We start from the raw sequence: 20,571 nt of genomic DNA on the forward strand, positions 1-20,571 counted from the left end.
AAATGTTCTTTGACTTGGATGAGAGCTTGACAATTTTTTTATAGTAAGAATTTCGTTCTTGTAATAGTTATCGTAGCAACTATTAGTAACTAAATGTTACTAACTCATAGCTAAATATTAATCCAGTTGTGAAAAATTGGGAAAAAACCCGAGTTTGCATTGAATTTTCCCTCCTTCTGTGTTAAGTCCAACTCTGTGTGGTTTGGCTCTAAGCTGTATTTGCATCCAGGATTTCTCTTTTATAGCTTAGAGAGCATTAGCAATACTTGTTTTTAGAGGATTGGGCATAAAGAATTAATGAAATAGCTGTTAAGTGTTAGCGTGTGAACTAATTTCTTTACTGAGGTTAGTACTCCTCATTTATCCCCTAGGTCTATATTTGAACTGTGGGGTCATGGAAGATCTCCAGAGGAGCTGTACAGATCTCTTAAAAACTACCCTGTGGAGAAGATGGTGCGTAATAAAATACGGTTTTATATAGGCAGGTCTGCAGATACTGTAGAATTACTAAGCTTAAAAAGTTACCTGCTTTTATTTCAGATTCCATATCTACATTCAGACTCCACGTACAAAATAAAGATTCATACGTTTAATAAAACATTGACACAAGAAGAAAAAGTTAAACGGATAGATGTAAGTAAATTTAACACAAGTTCTGTAAGATTAATCTAGTTTAGCCACTACTGACGTATAGTAATACCTAACGTCAATGAAGTGCTTGTTTTATACCACATTTTATGGTAAGTACTTTTATGTTTTATCTTGTTTAATGCTGACAACAGACTTGTTAAAAAATTATTTTTCAGGCGCTTGAATTTCTGCCGTTTGAAGGAAAAGTGAATTTAAAAAAGCCACAGCATGTATTTTCTATTTTGGAAGATTATGGTTTGAACCCAAACTGCATCCCTGAGAATCCACATAATATTTATTTTGGTAGATGGGTAAGCAGATGTTCTTCCTATCCATCTCAGTTTGTTGTTAGCTTTAAAAGCTAAACTCGACCCCGTAACTGTAGAGCTTTAAAGTAGCTAAATGGTCAGGACTACTTTATGAATTAAAATCAGTGATGAGTATGTAGCTATGGTTTTTTTTGGCAAAGATTTCTATGAAGTTCAAGAGGCTTGTTAAATATAGAGCCCTGGGAGGAGGTGATGTACCTGGAAACATTTAAACAAGACTTATTAGAAAATCTGGGCTGCTTTTTTTAGTAAAGCAGAGATGTGATGGTTGAAGAATCTCGTTTGTGTAGCTTTTCAGATGTGGTTTTCCATTCTGAAAAGAAGTAGAATTCCTGCATAGCAGTTCTGCCCACTCCCCAAAGGCTTTAGGTGGGTAAGTGGAAACTGTGGCTTATGTTGCAGAATAATGTTATTTAGGATATGCCAGATTTATTCACCACCGACACCTGGAATAATTGCATTCAAATCCAATTCAAATTGGGTTTGAAAAGACACAGTAATTTGAAAGACATCAAGAAATAGGTGTTTATTCATAACTATTAAAGGAACAAGTTTAGAGCAGTAGAAAGTGTTGAGGTTCTCATCATTAAGAAACTGTGGTTTTACTGTGAATGATTATCTTAAATCTTTTCTGAATGGTTATACTTATTTGAAAAATACCTCCGATCTAGATTGCAGATGGACAGAGGGAGCTTATTGAGTCCTATAGTGTTAAAAAGAGACACTTTATTGGAAATACAAGCATGGATGCTGGTTTATCATTCATCATGGCCAACCATGGAAAAGTGAAAGAAAATGATATTGTCTTTGATCCATTTGTTGGAACAGGTATTTTTATTTAACTGTTAAGCCAATGTTAGAGATGCTACTTGTTTGTATTAGTCAAGGTCATAGTAATACTTTTGTTAAAAGATTAAATAGACAGAATAATCTCTTAATAATCATTCAGTAGTGACTGAGAGACAACCACACACATGTGTAATAGAAAGTATTTAACAATTTTGCCACTTTAAAGAAAATGTCAATAAAATTTTATGAATTTTTTCCCCAAATAAAACTATAGTATTAGGGTGGGAGTTTATAGCAGATAAACTAGCAATGCTATTTATTAATTATACATTGTAGAAATGTTAGAAAGTTTTATACCTTATTTAAACAGGAAAACTCTTGCAGGGTAAAAAGACTTTAAGTCACAAGGTCAAAAAATGTATCTTTTAAAATTGATGACCATATATTTACCAAAAGAAAACCAAACTTGTTGCTGTCAAGTTGATTCCGACTCATAGCAACCCTGTAGGACAGAGTAGAATTGACTCATAGGGTTTCCAAGGAGCAGATGATGGATTCAAACTTCTGACATTTTGTTTAGCAGCCAGGCTCTTAACCAACCAGGGCTCTACACCATAGTGACATCATTTCTTTTGAACACTTTAAAGAGGTCTTTTGCAGCAGATTTGCCCAATGCAATAAATACATCGTATGATTTCTTGACTGCTGTTCCATGGGTGTTAATAGTGGATCCAAATAAAATGAAATCCTTGACAACTCCGATGTTTTCTCCATTTATCATAATGTTGCTCAGTGGTCCAGTTATGAGGATTTTTGTTTTCTTGATGTTGAGGTGCAATCCATACTAAAGTCTGGAGTCTTTGATCTTCATTAGTAAGTTCCAGTGAGTGTTTCAAGTGCTCTTCACTTCCAGCAAGCAAGGTTGTGTCATCTGCATATCGCAGGTTGTTAATGAGTCTTCCTCCAATCCTCTTGCCCTGTTCTTCATATAGTCTGCCTTCTCGGTATCTTTGCTTCTAGGTTTTTTCAGTGGACAATGCTAGGATATATATGTTTGTTTATACACAATATAGGAGCCCTGGTGGTACAGTGGTTTAGAGCTTGGCTGCTGATCAAAAGGTTGGCAGTTCGAATCCACCAGCCACTCCTTAGAAACCTTATGGGTTGGTTCTATTCTGTCCTGTAGGGTAGCTGTGAGTCGGGATCAACTCCGTGGCAATGGGTTTGGTTTTTAGTGGTGCAGTGGTTAAGCACTTGGTGGCTAACCAGTAGGTGAGCAGTTTGAACCCACAGCTGCTCCATGGGAGAAAGATGTGGGGCAGTTCTGCTCTGTCCTGTACAGTAGCTATGAGTCAGAATCAACTTGACGGCAATGGGTTTGGTTTTTGGTTTGGGTACACTATATGTACATGCATGTCCATATGCACATACTCCTACATAAGTATGTGCGAGTATGTGTATATTCACCTAGAAATGCTTGTGTGTGTACATATTTTAGGAATCTTGAATTTTCATCTATACTACAAATTCCAGTCCATTTTCCAGGGGTTCTTTTTGCCTACCACTGTTCATATTTATGGAAACCCTGGTTGCGTAGTGGTTAAGTGCTACAGCTGCTAACCAAAAGGTCAGCAGTTCGAATCCACCAGGTGCTCCTTGGAAACCATATGAGGCAGTTCTGCTCTGTCCTATAGGGTCACTATGAGTTGGAATTGACTCAACGGCAGCGAGTTTTTTTTTTTTTTGCTTTTTTATTCATGTTTATATGCACCTTCTTCCACAGTGAGAACTGAGAAAGCTTTAATTACGATTTCTAGTATTAAGTTAAATTTCTTTCCCTGGACATAGATGAAGTCAAGTGTATTCTGAAATGCTAACTTCCTCAGCAGTCAAGGTGCTGGCTGTCTTCGGTGTGGTGAGGAGCAAGGAGACTTTTCCTTAATTTACTTTAGAGTAGCTCCTTATAAATGGAAGCTTATTTGATTCTTCATATAGGATAATTAGTGGAAAATGTGATGAAGATCTTTGCAAAGATGCTGCTAAAATACATTTTTGTAATTTATATTTGTGCTTTAAGCATAGCTTTCAGATTTTAGCCAGTTTCTGGTGCTTTGGTTTTAGAACTGGTAATAGCCAATGACTGTGAGTAGCACAGTTCCTAAGCGCAAGTTGATCTCTTTCTTGGACCTTTTGCCTATTTGTTGGGTAGTACCTTCTGAAGGACTGGAGAAATAAGTAGTCACATGCTCTCCTCCATGGCCATAGTTTTTCACAAAGTATTAGATGGTATTTTCCTTCTTTTTTTAAAATTTTTTAGTGTGTATAATCCCTTTTACAATTTAAAGGTGAAATTGAAATCTGTGTAGTTTCCCGAATGCATTACCCACTGACTACCTATGACCTGTGATTTTCTCAAGGTTACAGAGTGGGTTAGAAAGCTAAGAAACTGAAAGGAGAGATACCATCTTTTTCGGCATAAATAACCTTTCCATGTTCTTTCAGACAGTCTGCTACTGCTGTCTAGAAAGACACTGAGTTGCAGAAGCACACTTTCCTTTCCATTTTAGCAAATTTACTGATTCTCACTTTAGTAAATTTTTTTTTTTTTAAGTTGTATATTTCCATTTTGCAAAGGGGAAGATTCATGCCACTGGGTCGGATCTCAGTTGTTAGGAAGTAGTAGCAGCCCCTGGGTGGTGCAAACTGTTAAGTGCTCAACTTCTAGCCAGCAGGTTGGCAGTTCAAACCCACCCAGAGGACCCTCAGAAGACAGGCCTGGTAATTTGCTTCCGAAAGGTCACAGCCTTGAAAACTATGTAGCAGTTCTACTCTGCACACGTGGAGTCTCCATTAGTCGGAATCTACTCAATGGCAACGGATAACAACAGCAGCAATAACTGTTCTAGTTATGAGCGTGTCTAAAGGAATGATCAGCATAAGTATATTGAATGCCTATAATGACACAGCCCTACCTGTATTGTAGCAAAAGACTCTGAATAGTATACAGCTCATATTAACTGAGTGTGCAGTATTACTTTATTTAATAACAAATTTTGCTTTTGTATATAAATGGGTAAACTGATACATATATATTTGCTTCAGCCGTTGCTGATCCTCAACGGTGGCAATATAGTGTAGAGAAAAGAGTACATAGAACGAGGCTTAAATCCTTTACCAATTATGGTGTGACTTTGGACAAGATTCTTAACTTGTCTGGGCCTCAGTTCTATTATTCGTAAAGTGGAAGTAGGAATATATCGTGAGGATTAAGTGAAGTAATATACTATATTAAGTGAGGTAATGTTTCTAGGAAGTTGCCTAACACGTGATAGACAATCAACTGCAGTAGTTATCATTACTTTTTAATTATTGTTAAGAATGTAGATGCTTTTTTTGGTGAAAACTATTAGATAGTTAATATTGAATGGTGATGAAGAATAGTTTGGCCATGCACTCATTTTCTACTTCCCTCTGTGGCTAATTTCCAGGATGGGGTGGGGGGGATATATAATTTGCAACTGTTGGCAAATTACGGCTGCAGACAAAGAAGTTGAGGCTTAAAATTGTAAACTTCTAATTCTTTGTTTGTATCTAAAATAGTTGGTTCAAGTGTTTGCTGAATGCTGTAGGTATCTGTGGTGTGGTTCTGTGACAGAGCTCTGTAACCATAGCTCAGATTTCTTCTCCCTTTCCCTTCTCTCAGGTGAGCCAGCTCCTCTGGTAATTCAGGATGCACTCTGGAAACTCATGTATACTCTTTGACCTCTTGTCCTTCAGATAGGTGTAAGGAAAGGAGCGTGGCATCTTTTGAAATTGTATCATGGCAGAGTACAGAGGCACAGGAGCCAGGTGTTGGGAAAGTGTCCTAGGTCTGGGAGGAAACGATGGGAGGGAAAAGAGAAAGTTAGGAGCATGAGATAATGGATATTTGTAGATCTGTGTAATTATTTTCTGTATGCATTTTGTCTCCAACTCTTCGTAGTCCCCCTTAGTCCCATGGTTTGTGTAGTAGCGTTTCTATTTTCTAGCAGTATTCTTTAGCATAGGCTGCTAGTTTACTTAATTAGAACTTTTTTTTTAAAGGATAAAATAGAAGTAGTAATATCACTATTCTTCTTTCTTTTTTCCGTTTCCTTCAGCCAAACCAAAGCCCAGACTCTCCACACATTTATGAACATTTTCACTTAAATCTCTAAAGATGGAAATCATGAATTTTTCTGTATAGAATATACATACCATAGAGAAAAATTCATTGACTGTTGTATTCTTTTGCCTGGAGGATATTACCCTTAAACATAAAACCCCAAAAAACCAAACCTACTGCCGTTGAGTCGATTCTGACTCACAGCGACCCCGCAGAGTTTCTGAGGCTGTGACTCTCTACCGAAGCAGACTGCCACATCTCTCTCCTGCAGAGCCACTGGTAGTTTCGAACCGGGGACCTATCAGTTAGCAGTTGATTGCTTTAACCACTGCACCTCCACGGCTCTTTACCCTTAAACATAAAGTGGGTACTATTTAAGTAAGGAGAAATTATAAACATTGATTTGCTTGTTTAGATCACATGTGTGGTATCTTACGTTTAGTAGCATAATAGAAATGAGTGAGTCAACACTTCACCCCTCCTGTTTTGTACCCTTCTTGCACTAAAACAGCTTCCAAGAAGACTCCAGCTGAGGTATGACTAAATGCAAAAAATGCTTCAATTTAACTGAAAAACAACTAGAGGATTAACAGTGATTGCCCAGCAGTCAGTTCAGAGTAGCTAATTTATCATGATTTTATTTTTAAAAATTAAAAGCTTAAAAAAAAGTTAACAGATACAGTCTAACAGAATATTCATCTCCTTTCAGCAGTGTACTGTAAATTGAGTCTTCTCAATACTCACTGTAACCAAATGGATAAGGTTCTGTTTAAGGAAGCACAGGAAAGCTTTTCTGTTCCCCTTGACAACTAGTTCTTCTAGGTGAGTATCTGCCTAAGTTGGCAGAATCGTAGTAATTCCTCATAATTTGGGTGAAGTGATTTTGTGAGTATTCCCAGTCCTCACATATAGTCCCTGCCCTAAATATGGACTGTCCCACTTACAAAGTAAGAATTGTGAGGTCTTATTTACTCTACCTTTCACACAAGTGATTTTTATAGTTGGTATGAGGGGACCTAGGTTTTGGTTTCTGCTGTACTTTCAGTCCTGCGTTTCCCTCTTCAGTAGGAAGCAGTCAGCTACAATATTTTTCATGAACAAAGTATTTTTAAGGACAAGTTACCAGATGATGTTTTAAATGGCTATGGAAGGGACACCACTACTTTATAGATCTTGACCCTTTGGAGGCACTACCCATCTTAGTTTTAGAACTTATGTTTGGGAAAGATATAAGAGAAAGAACCCTAGTTTCTTCCCTTGTCAGTGTCTGTTTTGTAGTCTAAGAATATATTTCTGATTTCAGTTTGACAGGTCTTTCTGCATTTTAAATATTAAGGCTTAGCCCAGCCACTAAGAACATTTTGATTTGGATGATAAAAAAAGAGCAAAATTTAGAAAAAGTACAATTTAATAAACATTTATCAATAAATAAATTAATAAAATTTATTTAATTTTATGACATTCTTTTCTTAAAAATTAAAAAAATACTACCACATTTTATTTTAAAGGATTTTATTATTTTTTTTAAATGTCTCTTAGGGCTTTTCTTCGTATGTGAGTGATCATGCCTACTGAATAACTTAATCTAGCCAAAGTGTATTGGGATATTTATTCTTACTTTGGTCACAGAATTACACAGACAAGTATTTGTATAAATTATTTTTACCTGTGTTTGATAATAGTTATTCTTAAATTTGTATTTACAGTTATTAAAGGAGGGACAATTACTTGGCTGATTGTAGGAATAACTATATCTCGTCCTAATCTTTTAATTTTTGTAAAAATTAATGCCTCATGTATTAATTATGCCCTTTTTAAATATTCGAAACCCTTCGGGTTAAGGTGGAGTTGAGCCTAGTTGTTGGTTTTGTTTGTTGCTAGTTGTTTGTATAGCAGCCTTATGTGCCACGTGTAAGAGAGGAGCAAGGTGCTTTTGTATTGACCCCTCAAAATGAAATGAAAACGTATAAATATACATTATTTTCATCAAAACAGATAACAATTTTTAAAGTATTCATGCTAGGGCATACATTAATTTCCTGTTTCGTGACCATTTCGGTGATCATAGTTTAGGTGTTTATCTCTTCAATTCTGAGGCCTACTACCTGTGGCCAAGACTAGTGTCATTCCAGGGTACTCTGTCTGCAGCTAGTTTTTAAGATTCTGGATCAGATTAAATAGGGACAAAATAAGAGTCTGAGATTTTCTGGTAATGGATCACACTTGTGTGATCTTTCAGGTGGCTTGCTGATAGCATCTGCCCATTTTGGTGCGTATGTATACGGGACAGACATAGACTACAACACAGTTCATGGCGTGGGTGAGTACATGTTCCAGACAATGTTACAGTCTTCACTGTTGTAACAAATGTGCCTTTAAAATAGTAAAAGCAGTTTTATGTGGTATTATACATCTAGTTTTAATGTTAGAATACAAAGTTATGATATAATTTTGCTTATTTTGGCAACATTAAAACTTCATTGGGTATCTATTTTTTATGAAGAGATCCAGTGTGTCCAAGTGATCTCCTGGGGGAACACAAAGATGAGTAAAATAAAGCCCTCCCCCTCAGAGGTATTTGCAGTCTTAGTAAGAGAGAGAGAAATGTGGAAAACTATATTTAAGATTGTGAAGTTCAGGGTTGGGAGAGAAGAGGTAGGTGATAGGGACTAGCCATTTTGTAATCAGGATGTACATGTTAGTAAAACATGCACAGTTTGTGTTTAAAGATTATCGCCATTCGTTTATTCAGTGACTATACATTGTGCATATACTATTTTGATTTTGAGTCCTTCAAGTACCATATACATTTTTAATTTCATAATTGACCAAAACATCTTAAAAATACTTACAGTAGTAGTAACTTTAAAGATTCTGCTTTACTTAGATTGAGGGTAGTCTGAGATAAGGATCTGCTTTGCTTTTGAGGCAATTTTGGAAAATATTCTCAATTTTTGAAGCTTCTGTAATGGTGTGTGACGAAATGGAGTTGAATCAAACTGAAAAAGTATTTCCTTATAGCTGAACATTATTAAAAATGGCTGTTTTTCTCAATAAATTTGGAACAGTATTTATGCTGGCATTTCATTATTGTAACTTGAATCATCCCTAAAACACTTCCCTTTTCCTGTCTCTCACCCAGTGTAAATTATTGCATAGTTGAGAGTTTATTATAGTTTATTTTCATTTGCCAAAGCAATTTGATGTATTGTACTTGATGACCTGTCTTTTCCCTGTCTTGGCTGTATGGAATTTAGTAATGTTTTTCATGAGGAAAAATGAGTTATATTTTATCAAGTTTATATAAATGAGCTAACTGGAAAAGAATATTCTTTGTCTGCAGTTTATGTGAGAGTAGACAAAGCGCTAAGAGTTACTCCAGTTGGCTTTTAGTACAGGCAATATGTTTGCTTTAAATAAATTGCTGTATATAATTTATTTAAATTTCTATTTACTAAAGCTGTGATTAAAAGTTATGTCCTAACCTTTCAGTCTACTTGGGTAGAATTCTGTTTGAGGCAGATTTTCCTCAGAGCTTAGGCAAGATGCTTTCATGTAGGTCCTCTGTTCCCTATGCTTCTAACCTCACCTGTGCTCTGAAATAGTCCTGAGTTTCTCCTAAAACTACAAACACCTTTTCTGTCAATCCTATAGGGCCACTTTGTGTTCTTCTTCTTGTTGTCCAAGTGCTACATGAAAAACTAGTATTTACTTGCAGTTCTCCTCTTCATCATCTCTCACTCACTCTTCTGCCCATTACCTTCCAGCTTGTGTGCCTGTCACTCTGCTCAAAACTCCTACTAAGGCTGCAGGTCTACAGCATTTGGCAGTGTTGACCTTCATAAAACCCCCTTTGGTTTCCTCGTCAGTGATCTCGTTGGGTACTTCTTTTATTTCTTTGTCTGTTCCACCTCAGTCTCCCTAAGGCCTCTGCAATTTTCTTTGACTCTTAGACGAATAATTTCTTTTGTAAGGATCAGCACAAAGGTGGTTCCTATGAGGTGCAGGTCAAAGATGTCCCAAATGTCCAACTTATCCAAGCTGCTATAGCACTCCATCCTCTATAACATAAGCTACTCCCTCTCCCCTCAGTACTCTTCCACCTCTCTTTTAGTTCCCTAATTTGCTGCAACGTCTCACAGAACTCCCTGTTTAAAGGAAATGGCTCACGTGGTTGTAGAGGCTGGCAATTCCCAAATGCATGGGGCAGGCATAGGCTTCTTTCTCCCTGGCCCTCAGGCTCTGCCCAAAGGCGCTTAGCTTTCTTGCTCTGTGGGCCGGGAAGCCCACTGCACTGTCTCCTGTGGGTCTCTCTTGCCAGTCCCTCTTGCTGGTTTCTCCCTTGGTGATGGTGGGTTCTCCTTTCTGCTCTGGAACTGGCTCTCTTTTAAAGCAAAAGTGACCAGGCCTCTTCGTGAGCTACAATTATCTTATTTGCACAGTCCCACCCAATCACCTGGATGGGAGTTACAAGACCAAGGTGAGGAAGGCCATATTAAGTAATTCATCACACCCTGCTTAAATGTTGATTTTCTCCAGGCATCTGTCTGTCTTTGGACTCCTCCTTCTATCATACTACATGTCATTCAGTTGTGTCATTCTTCCTTTGAATTTTAAGTCTGGTTTTTATTGTGAAGAGTAGAACTACCCCATAGAGTTTCCAAGGAGCATCTGGTGGACTTGAACTGCTGACCTTTTGGTTAGCAGCCATAGGACTTAACCACCATGCCACCAGGGTTTCCTTTTACTGTGAATTAGATCATAATACAGAAGAGCGTGTAAAAATAGAAGAATGATTTTACAGCAAACAGGAGTCCTGGGTGGCACAAATGTTTAAGCACTGGACTACTAACTGAAAGGTTGGTGGTTCTAACCCACCCAGAGGTGCTTTGGAAGTAAGGCCGGGTGATCTGCTCCCGAAAGGTCGGCCTTGAAAACCCTGTGGAGTGCAGCTCTACCCTGCACACGTGGGGCTGCCATGAGTCGGAATCGATTTGAGAGCAACTTTTTTTAACAACAACAACATAGAGTAAACACTATATAACTGGCACCTAAGTTGAAGTACAAAATGCAGCTGCTGCATTTCCCAAGTTAGCTCCCTTAATTTATGTTTGGTTTATCTGTTTCATCAATAATTTCTACATAGGACTGTTTGCTATTAGAGTAATGGATCCATGTTCTGTTCAACTTTGTATCTTACTAGAATATAATTGGTACTCAATAAGTATTGAATAAGTGTTTTAAGGCAGTTTTACTTGAAAGGTGACAGAACGACATGGGCTCAGATCAGTTAGATATCAACACATTTTATTGTGCAAAATACATTTTTCTAATAACTTGAAATCAAAATAATTATTTATATAAATAAAATTAAAACTTTAAATAAAAGCAAATTTTGTTTGAGTAAATGTAGGTTTAGATAAGTTAAATTATTACTTTTAGCTCATTGACAGAAAATAAGAATGTTTAGTGTAGTACTTTCTACCTTCCTTTTTCTTCTTCTCCAGGAAAGGCTAGTAGGAAAAACCAGAAATGGAGAGGACCAGATGAAAACATTAGGGCAAATCTTCGTCAATATGGTTTAGAGAAGTACTACCTTGATGTCTTGGTTTCAGATGCATCTAAACCTTGTTGGAGGAAGGGCACATATTTTGATGCAGTCATCACTGATCGTAAGTCTGGTTTTATACGGAAGTAAGAGTAGTGTTAGTTTCCTAAAGCGTTTACATTTAAAGAACAAAATTAATCAGCACACACACACAAATACTAACTTGTACTAGTATTCCTCCCATCCCCAACTTCTTCACATAGTGAGAAAGAAAAAATTATGACTGTAGGACAGGAAAGTAATTTAATTGAGTAGTTAAGTAAGATGTATCTATTGTGGCCCTTCACCCATAAACTTCAGTGTGTGTTTCCAAAGAAAAGGGTAGTCAAAGTATAGTTACCAGTTTCAGTCTATCGGTACAATATTTTAATCTATAGTCTGTCATCCAGTTTTGTCAGGTGACCCAGTAATATCCTTTATAGCATATTTTCCTTTTTTTTATTACAGGGTCCAGTCTAGGGTCAGATATTGCATTTAATAATCATATCTTTTAGACCTCCTTTGTCTGTTATGATGTTGACAATTTTAAAGAACATAGTTACCCCTTAAAAAAAAAAAATCGAATGTTCCTTGTGTTATTCATTCTTAGCTCTCTCATTGCCTAGATGGTGTTGTGTCCTCAGGTGTCATATCTGGAGGCACAAGGTGTGCTTCTGCCCTTCTTGTGACTTGTGACTCTCCATGTTACCTCCATGTCCTGTCTAGCCCCGTATGGTATCAGAGAAGCTACCAGGAGAACAGGTTCGCAGAAGGAAATACCAAAGGGAATAGACAAATGGTAAGTCTGAAATTTAAATATGAAGACTTTCTACTTTGAGAAGCGTTTTGCTACTTTTTAGTTAATTTAACAGTCTTAACATTTTTTTTACTGATTTTTAATTTCTGTTTTCTTTGTTTAGTCCAGAAAGCCATGTTCCTGTTTCCTTGAGCTACCATCTGAGTGATATGTTTTTCGACCTATTAAACTTTGCTGCTGAGACCCTTGTATTAGGTGGAAGACTAGTCTACTGGTTACCAGTGTACACACCAGAGTATGTAGTCTTACATAATTTTATATATAACACCATTTTTCTTGTGTTATTTGTAAATTGGACATAATTTTTTTCCTTATCTCTGATTGTATTCAGAGGAGCCCTGGTGGTACAGTGATTAAAGTACTTGGCTGCTAACCAGAAGGTCAGCAGTTTGAAGCTACCACCCGCTCCACGGGAGAAAGATGTGGCAGTCTGCTTCCGGAAAGATTTACAGCCTTGGAAACCCTATGGGGCAGTTCTACTCTATCCTGTAGAGTTGCTATGAGTCAGAATCAGATCCATGGCAGTAGGTTTGGTTTGTTTTTTTAATTATATTCAGAGTAAGTATCTTTGAATTTAATGTGTATTGATAACCTTTGTTTACATACTTTTACATATAAAACAATCCCCTTCTTTATTGGTTGAATTATTTTGATCTTTTTATTTTACATCAGTGGTTGCAAAGCACAACCTGTGGGCTAAGTCTGGTCTTTAGCCTGTTTTCGTAAGGACCTTCAGATGAGATTGGCTTTTACATTTTTAAAAAACAAAGAAGAGTATGTGTCAGAGACATGTGGCCTACAAAGCCTAAAATACGTACCATCTGGCCCTTTACAGAAAAAATGTGCAAACTCCTGTTTTATACCACACTTAGCTCAGTGCCTGATATGTCATAGCTGTTTTGCCAGGCCACCAACATAGGTATTTCCTTAATCATTTTACTTATTTGGTCAATGTAACCAGTCTCCCAACCATGCCTGCTGCCTTCTCTACCCACTTACCTTTGTACCTCCTCACCCTACAAGCACCTGGATCCTTGGATGTTAGTAGGCTAGATTCTTCTGTCCTTCCCTGCACTGGGAAGCAAAAGGAATGGAACATGGCAAGGGCAGGCCTGCAGGGCTGAGTTTTAACTGAAGATATCTGATCCTCCACTGTTGTGTCATTCATTATTTATAGTTGAAATTATATATGGTTAAGAATTTCTTTTGGTGTTCTCTGATTTATTCTTCATCTTTACACAAGTAAAGTTGGAGGTGCTTTTAACCACTTTCAGTATTTCTGAAGATGTTAAAAAGTAGCCACTGGATATTTCTTCAGTGACTTTTCTGTTTTTAGGGGAATTTCCAAATGCATATAACCCAAGGGACATTTTTAAAAGTAGAAAAGTGCGATGAGATGGATTGTTTTTGGGTGGCCTTTTCAGCAATGGTCTTGTAACTCCCACCCAAGTGATTGGGTGGGACTGTACAGATAGGGCAATTGTAGCCTACCAGGGAATTTGTCGGTTTAGCCTTAAAAAAGAGCCAATTTTAGAGCAGACAGAGGATCCCACCACCACCAAGGAAGAAGAGTTGGTGTGTCTTTTGGACCTGGGATCCCTGGGCCGCCGAGAACCTCCCGGAACCAGGAGACTGAGAGAAAGCGCTGTAGCATAACAGATGGTGAGAAGCTGTGGCAGAGAAACTATGGCAGGAGAGACTGGCAGGAGATGGTTATCCTGCCCACATTGCGTGACATAGCCTTTCCTCAGCTAGTGAAATTCTAGTTGTCTTTTAAGGCCTGACTTAAATGTTGTGACAATTTTCCAGACCCTTTTCAGCAAAATAAATCAGTTCCTCATCCGTGTTCTTACAGTTGTTTGTTCTTACCACACATAGAAAACTTACCACATAGAGTTACTCTAGACTGTTGATATTTGTGAGCTTATCATTCACAGTTTCAGTTTGGAAATGATCTGAAGACCTGTGATATATTCATTTGGACAGTGCATAAATTCAACTCATATGTGTTTGATACTTTGTCACTAAGGTACTGAGTGAATGTAGCTGTTTGCCTAGGTTCCACATATCCTCATAACCTTTGTTATCTAATTGTCATCACACACAGATAACTCTGTGATGTGATGAAAAACTTTGTTTCTTTGTGAGGGATGACCTTTAATAGAAGTCCACCTACTGGTGCTAGTGATAAAAATGATGACAAAGTGAAGAATCCTAGTAAAGTCCCCCAAAATAGGATTTGGGGATAAATTTTAATTGTAAGGTGAATTTTGTGGTGACTCAGACCAGTGAAGAGAACACGTTTTTCATCTCTCTCTAGGAAACAGGGAAAGGTGATTCCACAAACTTCAGTAAGTGCTTCAGTCAGCGGAAAGTCTTCTTCGCAAATGGGAAATAAAACTGTAGTGACATTTGGAAAGTAGTTAACTTGAAGCATGAGGATATTCACGGGAAAACGAGTGACTGTCACATAAAATTGATGCATGAGAAAGCCAGGAGCCTAGATACTTTTTTTTTTTTTAAAGAAAAACTGCCGTATGATTTATATGCCTTTTAAAACATATAATTAGTGGTTTTTAATATATTCACAAAATTGTGCATCCCCAATATTTAATTCCAGAATATTTTCACCACCCGGACAAGAAACCCCATACCTCTTAGCAGTTGTCACTCCCTGCCTGTACCCCTGGCAGCCATCAGACTGCTTTTTCTCTCTGTGGATTTGCCTGTTTGGCTGATTTAGGTTTTAAATAGACCACTTGGATTGTAGGAGGATAGGGATAAAAACAGGGAATTGAGATAGGATACTATACTGTCATAATAGTCCATTTGTTGTACGAATTTGTATCTTCTAATTAACAATCTGCATGCAGTCCATTGGTATGAAATATACTAATAGATATGCAGTGAATAATTTTTGTTAAATATTTTTTATACTTTAGTATGCTATTTTGGGACTATACTGTTAGTTTGATTGACTCATTAAAATAATAGATTACTAACCCAAATGATATTCCTTCATGCTTAAAACCAAAAGAATAAAGTTGAAAAAAAATAAAACGTGTACATATGTTTTTCTGCTGTCAGGCCAAACACTGACAATTTTGTGTCAGAAGTTTATCATTCAGTCAAATATTAATTCAAATTGTATTGGCATTGTACTTTTGAATTTGATTTATAAATTTGTTTTACTTTTATGGTTGTGTAAGAGATACAGATATAAGGAGTTTATGTCTAATTTATGTTTGTACATACTGAAGTAACATTTTAATAAAAGTACTTTGTTAGTCCAGCCAGGAAATTAAAGGAGTGTTTTTTTTTTTTTTTTACCTTTAAGTGGGTGCGTTACTATTTTGAAAAACACTGTTGCAGGCAACCACAAACCTTGCTGTTAGCAAGCTTAAGGCCAAGGCTGTTCTTTCTCTCTGTTATACTTTTTTTTTTTTTTAAATCTCTCAACCAGGGCGTAGAATGTATTCATTCTTATAACTGCTTTGTATGAAGATTCCAATTTGATGTCAGCTGATGTTACAAAAGTACAACATTTCCTAGTGCGAAGTGAATATTAAGGAATTATTAGATGAGGCGAAACCTGAAATGGGCATTACTTCTTGGATAGCCTTAGGGAAGGAGGCAGAATTCCTTCCACTGATAATAAAGTGAAATGCACTATGAATGTTGCTTGGTAAGTGGGTGATGATGGTTTTGAGCATGTGGTAAAGGTAATGAAGGATTGCTTGTTGAAGGTCAGAGAGACCTGGAAAAGTTGGTAACTTTTGTGGTGGTGAAGTGGTGGTGAAGACAACGCTGATGCCTTAGAATGGTCTAGCTGAGATGGCAGTGGCTCTTTGCATGAGATAGTAATAAGCACCTTTCCCATTTTGGATCAGAGCTTTAAGATTACTGATGTAATAATGCTTGCACAGACTATCCAAAAATGTATAAAGATGTGCAAAAGACAAATAGAAACTGGCAATCGCAGTGTACACAAAGTTACGCACAAAGGGATTCATAGCTAGTGGGCTCTTTCCCCTGCTGTTCTTCCATATTCTGCTCTATAGATGAATGCTGTGTTTTCCCACATCTGTCATCTGTTTCTGCTGCCAGGATTGATGCCAATAACCTGTCGGGAGGCAGGTCCTGATCTGCTGCAGCCTGACTCTGGCCTGCGGTACCGGTGTCATCATCTCCGTCCATGTAGGACATGTACTCTGCAGCAGCAGTCGCCACCACTCAGCAGCCTGGCTTCTGTTGTGTTTCGTGGTTAATGTGACCACAGTACTGATGTAATCTGTAGTGTTTTTTTCAGTGGCAGTTTATTTGAATCACTTTATAAATAACCTCAGTGCTGTATTTAAAAAATCATTTGAGGTTTTAAGATGTCATTAAAATTTTGCAGGGGCTCTTGGCTTTATTTTCTAGGGAAGAGATATGCTGAAGCGGATTGTATACTTTGGGAATTTATAAAAATCTCCAGATAAATCAGTCCCTTGTGAATGTGAAGGGGATGTTGTAGAGTGTATTTCTCTCTGTCATATCTGCGCTTGTGGGATCCTTGAAGTGGAATCATCTTGTATTTTTTATAGTTTAAATCTTTGGCATTCTTCAATAAAAGATACAGGTAAAAAAAATTAAACTGCTTTTGCTGGGATGTGGGCAGTTTTAAACTATTGTACTTTTTGAAAGTACAGGTAGGTTGTTTAGGCAGTATGTGGACAGTTAGCATTTACAAAATATGTACAATGTGTACGAGAAAGATGTTCCATTCCACACTGGGTAACCCCATGATAATTCTGTGTGGGGCGCACATTCAAGTGTTCATAACAATCAACTGTTCTTTCATCAGATACACCGAAGAAATGGTACCCTGGCACCCTTGCCTGCAGCTTATTAGCAACTGTGAGCAGAAGCTTTCCAGTCACACATCAAGGCGCTTGATAACAATGGAAAAGGTGAAGACATTTGAGGTAAATTATCCTGGCGTTTTTAGGATAAATTCTGGAAAATTCAGAAATCCTTTTTTTTCTAAATAGGTTTCCCATAATGGATTTGGAAATTGTCTTAGTCATCTAGTGCTGCTGTAACAGAAAAACAACAAGTGGATGGCTTTAACAAGAGTTTATTCTCTCACAATCCAGTAGGTGAGAAGTCCGAATTCAGGGTGCCAGCTCTAGGGGAAGGCTTTCTCTGTCAGCCCTGGAGCAAGGTCCTTGTCATCAGTCTTCTCTTGGTCTGGGAGCATCTCAGTGCAGGAACCTCAGGTCCAAAGGATGCATTCTGCTCCCAGCGCTGCTTCTTGATGGTATGAGGTTCCCAACTCTCTCCTTGCTTCCTTTTCCTTCTGTCTCTTGAGAGATAAGAGGTGGTACAGGCCACAACCCAGGGAAAATCCCTTTACATCGGATCAGGGATGTGGCCTGAGTAAGGGTGTTACATCCTACCCTGTGTTAACCACAGGCAGAAATTATAATTTATAACACATGAAAATCACAAAATGGAGGACAACCACACATGACCTAACCAAGTTGACATTGTTGGGGGACACAATTCAGTCCATTACAGAAATATTAGCCTTATATTTTTTAATGACAATGACGGGTGAATTCAGGAATAGACAGAATTCGAAGAGGTTTATGGTGTGTGGTTTGGGGTGGAGGGTAGGATTAGGATATGGAAGTTGAATAGAAGACTAGAACTAGAAGCTAATCTTAACTTCTCAGACTTTACTTGACATCCTTATTACTAACTCAGAAAACAGAGCACTCTTAGTTAAACAACTATTGTTTAATTAGCAATCTCTAGTTATGATTTTTCTCCAAAAGCAGAACTTAACTTGGTTACAGACTGTAATGAAGAGAAAATGTTGGTTTGTAAGGGAGAAAGTAATTTCTTCCGCATCTGTTGGGGTAGAACACATGTGTTCTCCTCTCTCTCTCTCTCTCACACACACACACACATATCCTCATTTAAGTTTGAGAAGGAAGAGTAAAACATCTTTCATTTCATGTCCAGATCAGAATTGATCAGCGTAGTGTCTAATAATGGAGCTTAATTAAATCTACAGAGTGCTCTTTGGGCTGAACGTAACCTGAATTGACAACCACAGCTTTTCCAAATTCACTGGGAACTTGGACAAGCCCCATCTTTGCTTTGGATCTATAGGGCAAGGCAGAAGAATATGGTGTTCTTGCCTGAAGATTTTGTGATGCCCATGACTACACAGCATTTGGATTGTTGTCATCTAATTTACATCTTATAAATTCTTTCACAGTAATGAAAACTAACATTTGTATAGCACTTTCTGCTTGTATTATTTCATATAATTTAATTTTTATTGCCATTTGCTGTCTCTAATTCAAAACCTTATTATCATATACCTGGTTTGTATTGGTAGTCTCCTAAAGGATCTCTCTTCTTTCATTTTTCACACCTCTAGTTCTTACCTATTAAACAAATCTCAGCAATACATTATGTCACTTCCTTATGCAAAAACTTTTAGTGACTCATTTTTATTTCTGAATAAAGTTGAAATTTCTCAGCATGACAAACTTTTCTCAGTAATCAGGCTCAAGTATTAGAGCATTTCAGAAAGCTAAGCTGTACATGTAGATAAGTAATTGATTGGTATCTATTATATATATGTGTATGTGTGTGTATAATATATACACACATATAGACATATATATGTATTCATTCTATTTATTTCATAGTTTTTCAGCATGTTTTTGAAACTTTATCTTTTAGGTTTACCTTTAAAGAAGTCTGTTATTCATGTTAAACAGTCCTTTTGCTTTATAGTAACACCTTGTTTTCAATTCAAATGGCATTGCTGGACTTTGCTGCTCACATTTCACACCAGACATATCACTTATTAAATTAAAGTTAATTTTGGAAATTAAGTCCTGTCCCAAGGAGGATGACATAGTGTTGAACACTTAAAATGCTGTGTAGATGCAGATTTTGAAAGGAATTTTCAGGTTGTTTGACACAGGGAAAACCTTTCAGAGTGGCATTTTGAATGACCAACATTTATTTGAATGTACATCTCCATTTCAGACTCAGTTGATTAACCAATAGTGTCCGTTCCTGCTCTGAAACACATTGCCTGCTGCCTATAACTTGTTGAAAGCTTTCAGCCATTTAGCTGCTTGCCCGCTGCTGTATCTGTGATTCTGCATCTACCAGCTGAACTGTATACCAAGAGTCAGTTGTGTTTGTTGCCAAAGCTATTTATCCTCATTACATTTGCTATAGTAATTGTGTAATCTGATTAAATGGTTGCTAAACCAGTAAAATGTGAGTATGAAAATAAAGTTGTCATTTCTATGAAAACTAAGTTGAATGCTTTAGAAAGACAGGATAAACTGAGTTGTGAAAAAAGATTCTAATTGGGAATGGGTGAGATAACTATAAAAGATTGGGAAAAGTTATCAGAATCTAGGTTTCTGTACCCAGATTGCATTGTGTCTTAGTTACCTTATGCTGCTACAACAGAAATACTATAAATGGGTGGTTTTAATGAACAGAAATTTATTTTCTCACAGTGTAGGAGGCTAGAAGTCCAAATTTAGGGTGCTATCTCTAGGGAAGTCTCTCTCCACTTTAGGGGAAGGTCCTTGTCTCTTTTCAATATCTATTCCTTGGCTCTTGGTTATCTTTATGTGGCATTGCCTCTGTCTTCCCCCATCTCTGCTTCACCCTTTGAAACCCAGGAAGCTGTGACTCCAGCCTTTGAAACCTAGGAGGCTGTGGCCCCAGCCTTTGAAACACAGGAGACGTTGGCTCCACCCCTTGAAACAGAGTCAGCCCTACTTCCCATGTTCCTTCCAACAGCTCTGCTGGTCTTTGAGCTACTCCAGGGATGGTCCTTCTCTTTTCTTGGAGGTCAACAGATGTAGCGCCTTTGGCCTGTTTCCTGCCTATAGAATTCCAAGAGGCAGACAGCTTTTCTCTCTTTCCTCCTGTCCCTGTCCCCTCAGTCTAAGCTGATAGGTTTTCTGATGTGGTATTTGGTTAGATCCATCAGTCACAGGCTTAATCTCTTTAACAAAGGATTGTGTAGCCACATCCTTGGTGAACATTCTAGACTGTGTGTCCTGAGTTTGTACAACAGAATTTTCCAAGTCTTTTAAGTTTTGTTTTCATTTTGTGCAGTTCATTTTTAAGTCCTTCTCTTTCCTCTCTCATTTTGCTGTAAGTGGCAAGGAGAACCATGTAGCTTTCCCCCGAGTTTAATTTGTTTAAGAAAGTATAGTATTTTTTTCTCAGATTTATA

General features: G+C 37.5%; 1 protein-coding gene across 5 annotated transcripts in view; it reads left to right on the forward strand.

Moving 5' to 3' along the window:
- The window catches only part of LOC100660821 (tRNA (guanine(10)-N2)-methyltransferase homolog), a 98,690-nt gene that overhangs the window by 52,922 nt on the left and 25,197 nt on the right, over positions 1 to 20,571 (forward strand). For 3 of the 5 annotated variants that reach the window (XM_023559065.2, XM_003404236.4, XM_023559177.2), the window contains 9 exons: positions 372 to 453; positions 541 to 633; positions 807 to 941; positions 1,631 to 1,787; positions 8,132 to 8,212; positions 11,400 to 11,564; positions 12,206 to 12,278; positions 12,400 to 12,531; positions 17,143 to 17,263. In XM_023559065.2, the coding sequence (XP_023414833.1) occupies positions 372 to 453; positions 541 to 633; positions 807 to 941; positions 1,631 to 1,787; positions 8,132 to 8,212; positions 11,400 to 11,564; positions 12,206 to 12,278; positions 12,400 to 12,531; positions 17,143 to 17,263 (1,039 nt within the window). Of the gene's footprint in view, positions 1 to 371; positions 454 to 540; positions 634 to 806; positions 942 to 1,630; positions 1,788 to 8,131; positions 8,213 to 11,399; positions 11,565 to 12,105; positions 12,279 to 12,399; positions 12,532 to 17,142; positions 17,264 to 20,571 lie in introns of those variants that run through there. The other 2 variants (XR_010322866.1, XM_023559090.2) reach the window with 2 other exon arrangements.

Source organism: Loxodonta africana, chromosome 1 (genome assembly GCF_030014295.1).
Source record: "Loxodonta africana isolate mLoxAfr1 chromosome 1, mLoxAfr1.hap2, whole genome shotgun sequence".
Classification (NCBI taxonomy): domain Eukaryota; kingdom Metazoa; phylum Chordata; class Mammalia; order Proboscidea; family Elephantidae; genus Loxodonta; species Loxodonta africana.